At 31.1% G+C, this 5,447-nt stretch overlaps 1 protein-coding gene across 1 annotated transcript; it reads left to right on the top strand.

The window, feature by feature from the left end:
- Window positions 1-2,403: 2,403 nt before the first annotated feature.
- LOC115721858 (chlorophyllase-2) lies at window positions 2,404-4,438 on the top strand. Its single transcript, XM_030650946.2, has 2 exons — window positions 2,404-2,824; window positions 3,578-4,438. Exons 1-2 carry the CDS (start codon window positions 2,543-2,545, stop codon window positions 4,253-4,255), a joined length of 960 nt encoding a protein of 319 aa, XP_030506806.2. The 5' UTR covers window positions 2,404-2,542; the 3' UTR covers window positions 4,256-4,438.
- Window positions 4,439-5,447: the final 1,009 nt, after the last annotated feature.

The following is a 5,447-nucleotide window of genomic DNA, read 5'->3' as shown; positions in this document are numbered from 1 at the left end:
TTTTTTTTTTGATATATATATATATAATATGTAAATTTAATTACACTAAATATAATTTTTATAAAAGAGAAACTTAAAAATTATAAACTATCATAAATAAGAAGGAATACTATAAAAAACTTAAAAATTCGTATATAAATTTTATTTTTATGTAATCAAAACTAACTTCATAATGAAGAAACTAGTTTCTTAATAAAAAAAATATCATTTTTTTGATAAAAAAAAAAACTAGTTTCTTAATAAAGGATCTTTGTTGAGTTTTGCTGTGACCAATCGTCGCTAGGTGGATAAAAAACTTTAAAAATCATATATTTACTTCTATAAAATAGGGGTGTTCGCGGTGGGTGGTGCGGTTTCGTACCAATTTTTCAAACCAACTCGCAAATGCGATTTTTTCAATTTTCTAAACTGCACTCGCACCGCGAAACTTAAAACTATAGAAACCGTACCGCAAAAAATAGTACGGTGCGGTTTCTGCGGTTTGGACTATCACCAAATAATTAAACTATCACAAATACAACAAAACTTGAGCAACGCCTGTCAAAAATACCGTAAGGCTTGAAAATAAATATGAAAAAAAGTTTCAAGTTTCAATAATACAATAATTAGTGAGCTTTGGGCTGGGCCTTCACATATTAGACCTAAATAAATATAAAAATTAGTGTTTTTATAATATGCGGTGCGTTGCAGTTTGAACCGCATATTAACAATTCAAAACTGCAAATTGCACCGCACCACGCAGTTTAGAAAAAATTTAAATTGCGATCGCACCGCATAGAATTTCAAACCGCATTTTTTTTTTGCGGTGCGGGTGGTTTAAGCGGTTTGATGAGCAACCTCACAATATAATCAAAACCAGTTTTCTGATGAAGAAACTAATTTCTTAGTGAAAAAATTAGTTTCTTTGTAGAAAAACTAGTTTTTTTTTGTTTCTTTTTTTTGAGCCTAGCGTAATGGTATTTTACAATCATTTAATAGCTTAATAGCTTCAAGGTCCTAGGTTTGAACCCATGACCTCTCCTTTTTTCCCATCCCTCCCTCACCACTAAGCTAGCCTTAATGGCTTAGGAAAAAAAGAAAAAAAAAACTAGTTTCTTGATAAAGGATCTTTAGTGAGCAATTTATATAAAAATTAGATGTGTTTTGAAAATTAAATTTACATATGACATAACAAGTATCATAAAATAGTTTTAAAAAAAATAGAGATAAGTTGAGAACTACTATTTTTTTTTTATTATACAATAACGAAATACAATTGTAAAATAATTTTAATTGATAAATACCCTCTTTTATAACCAGAGTATCAAATATTATCTCACATAACTTACTAAAATTAGAGTTCCTAACGCACATAATCGAAATATGACCTATATAACTATGTATGAGTTAAAAGTAATAAAATAAAGGTAAAATATAAAATAGAAAATAAAAAATAAATATATATATATAATTTCCTCTTGAGCCAACATTCGTTACGGTCGTTATTCGATTTAATGAATCTCCGTTTTAGAATCGTACATGAGATTTTTATCTCATACGACTCTTCTTTTATGTACATAATAAAAATAATACATGGAATCTAAAAAATAGAAATATTCTGTCATAAAAATAGCCCAATTTGTAGCTCATCATATTTAAATAAAAAAAAAGGGTTAATTTTACAAATGCACAAAAACAACAAAAAAATAACAAAAATACGGTTTCACGGAATTTTAAATATTTTTACGATTTTTTTGATTTTATTTACATAAAATACGTTCTTTTTATGTTGAAATTTTGTTCATCTGTTGTAAATTTTTTGTTATATGTATGTTATTTTTTGTTATTTTTTTGTTGTTATTTTCATGTTATTTTCATGTTACCTTTATGTTATTTTCTTGTTGATTTTATGTTGTTTTCGTGTTATTTTTTAGAAAACCGTAAAAATTTAAAAAAATATTCTTTGAACGTAAAAATGTAAATATTTTACAAAAAAATAGTGCCTTATGTAATTATTCCAAAAAAAAAAATTAAAACCGTGTAAATTTTCTAGTGTTCCATATAGGCCCAACTACAACAAGTTGGCCAAATAATACTAAAGGAATGTTTAATTTGACAACTCTAAGTTCATAGTGATGACCTATATAACTTAATTTATAAATAAAGGTTTTGATAATTTTATATTTACTGTTAAGCAAGACCAGTATACTTTTGACTCCCAGTGAACTTATTTAATAAATAACCATAAGATATAATCGTGTGGTTTATTATAAAAATGGTATAAATCAAATAAGAACATAATAATAGTATAAATCATAATAGGAATGGAAGGTCCTTTGGGCTATTGGCCCAATTTGAAACACAAAACAAGAACTTTCTTTCATTGGTTGGAAGATTATAAATAGCACCACACAAACAAACATATCTCAACATAGATAAATATCGAATATGAGAAGTAAAGTTAATAGATGAAAATGATACAATAAGAGCAAGAACAAATGCCAAATTGCAGTGAGTCTTAGAGCTGTATAAAGATAAGGTAATTAACAAATTCTTCAAGAAAATGTCCTCATGTACTACTAGTACTGCTACCTCTAACATTTTCTCGAGTGGGGATTATGCAACTAAGGTCCAAATGGTAGAAGCAGGAACAAGCTTTCATGAGGTTCCAATTCCACCTCCCAAACCACTTTTGATTGCTATGCCTATGCCTTTGCCATCTCAATCTCAAGATGGAGAATTCCCACTTCTAGTTTTCTCCCATGGCTTCCTTCTCTACAACTCTTTCTACTCTCAACTCCTTCGACATGTTGCTTCTCATGGCTTCATAGTTGTTGCTCCTCAGGTATTTCTATCTATCTATAAATTTCTCTAGATATTTTTGTTTTGGTGATTAGCCAGTGGAAATTCATCTATTGGGTTCGTTTTGTTTATGAATATGATTCATTTGGTCAGAATTATGCTTTGAAACAATCCATAGTGATTTTTGCTGTTGATTCTGACTTTCTGAGGTACTATTTTTCAACATTCTATGCTGTCATGTGTGCAGCTCTTAAAATGGTTGTACTCGCTTAGTGATGACCCAATGAAATTAGTAACATTTTTTTTTATCTAAACAATAAAATTAGTAACATTTGATTTATTTGGTTTTGAGAAAATGATTCAGTAAAGTTGAATTTTCTGGCTTTAAGCTAGTGTCACTGCGCTTTTCTTGAGGACAAATTATCTGTAAAAAGTTCTTTTCAAATATTTTTACGTGCTTGCCTTGCCTTACTCCCTAAGCTAGGACAAATTATTTTAAAGAGAACACTTTGGTGTGGTAGTGGTATGTATTTGATTAGTAATGTATGAACTGAAATGGGTCATGTGGACGTCCTTGTCAGTTGTCAGCAACACTTCTCACCCAAAATTCAATACTTTGTGTTTTTATTCCTGAAAAAGTCGTCTCTTCCCCGTAAATGGTCTTTGGCTTTTTCCTCAACAAACGTGGCTGCTTTCAGGACATGCATTCATAATAAGTATTTATTTATTAGTAGTTTCCTTACTAAGTCATGTAAACATACTCATTTTCTTTTGCTAAATATGGACGAACAAACAGTTATATACTATGGCTGGACCAGACACAAACGAAGAAATCAAATCTACAGCTCAAGTAATAGATTGGTTATCTGAAGGACTACAAAACTTGCTTCCCCAACATGTTAAGGCAAATCTAAACAAAGTGGGATTAGCCGGCCATAGTCGTGGTGGGAAAACCTCTTTTGCACTTGCTTTAAGTAAGGAGATAAACACTACCCTTAAGCTTTCTGCACTAATAGGAGTTGACCCAGTTGATGGAATGGACAAAGGAAAACAAACCCCTCCACCAGTTCTTACTTATGTTCCTCATTCTTTTGATCTTGATATGCCTGTAATGGTCATTGGTTCTGGTTTAGGTGAAGTTAAAAGGAATCCTCTGTTCCCTCCTTGTGCTCCTAAGGGTGTTAACCATGTGGACTTCTTTAAGGAATGCAAAGAACCTGCTTGTTACTTTGTGGTTAAGGATTATGGTCATCTTGATATGTTGGATGATGAAACTAAGGGAATTAGAGGCAAATTATCCCACTGTTTGTGTAAAAATGGCAAGTCTAGAGAACCCATGAGAAAGTTTGTTGGAGGAATTATGGTTGCCTTCATGAAAGCTTATCTAGGAGGTGATAGCAGCAGTTTAGTTGCTATAGAGAACAAGAGTGAGACTCTTCCAGTTGAACTTGAAACTGTTGAGTTTCATTTATGAAAAATAGCTCAATCAATGGTTTGGTTATGGCTGCTGAGTATTGGAGTAGTAGTGCTATTATGCATGTCTTCTATATATACATAAGAAAATAGAATTTATATTTATGTGTATAATGATCCAAATGTACAACTTCATTTTCAGATTCCAATGAAGCACTTGATGGTGAAAATCATAACTTACAAAGATTGCATAAGTTGTTTTTACTAGTAGAAAATGCACTGATTTAGTGGAGCGATCTACTATTACACAGACCGAATCATACAAACTTATGGTTCAAAATAACCAAACCACAAAACTCATGGTAATGTCCTTCCACTTCACTTGGGAAAGGCTATATTATAATTACAAAGTGTTTACAAACTCAGCAATTCAAAATCTATTTTTCAAAACACACATAAAGTTTATACTATCAAAAGTGTCGCCAAGCAACAAACATAATTAAGCTTGTCATGTCTCGAAGATCATAACTCTTCAAATCTAACTATTTGGATATGTACATTCTTCAATAAAGTCATCACTCACTGTCGTTCTGTTTTAACTTTGTCTTTATCTACTACACATGGAAATGTATCAGTGAGTCAACAGACTCAGTAAAAAAAATATAAAACATACAACACATATTTGACCTGTAATTAGGCGCCCATGCACCCAATTACCATAAGTCTACTACCTACGTCCAACGCGTATAATTGAGTCTCGAACATTTTTGACTATAGTACAACTGATCATAATACCAGTCTATACTCAGCACTCTAGTCGTACTGATGTGGTAGCATCAGTCCATACTATTAGTATAATTAACCATAGTATCAAATTGTACCCAGTACTCTAGTCATACTAGTGTTAGTAGCGTTAATTAGTACTTTTCTATATTGCCAAATAGATATATTATCGATATTCAGGTACAATTCTATGTACACCAATACTGCTACTACTGATATGTTATTTATGTGCCGATCAACCTGAGTGAAAAATTGCTCGACGATAGAAGGATCTAAGTCGCATTAGCAGTAAACTAGTAAGTGTCTATTTTGAAACACTTTCTAATACCTGTAAATAAAATCTAGAGTTTTTCTACCGAACTACGTGGTGAAAACACCTAAAATAAAACATATATTTTGGCTTTAATTTATGTACCATGTTGTAGTGTTTTTCACGAGCTTTCTAACGATATATATAGAACGTCTAAAAC

The sequence above is a fragment of the Cannabis sativa genome, chromosome 9, assembly GCF_029168945.1.
Source record: "Cannabis sativa cultivar Pink pepper isolate KNU-18-1 chromosome 9, ASM2916894v1, whole genome shotgun sequence".
Lineage (NCBI taxonomy): Eukaryota > Viridiplantae > Streptophyta > Magnoliopsida > Rosales > Cannabaceae > Cannabis > Cannabis sativa.
Note: the sequence above shows the minus strand (reverse complement) of the source record. Positions and strands in the feature narration are given on the sequence as shown.

Coding starts and splice junctions, on each gene's coding strand:
- LOC115721858 (XM_030650946.2), top strand. CDS start 2,543: ATGTCCTCATGTACTACTAGTACTGCTACCTCTAACATTTTCTCGAGT. Junction 2,825..3,577: donor TCATAGTTGTTGCTCCTCAG/GTATTTCTATCT, acceptor ACGAACAAACAG/TTATATACTATGGCTGGACC.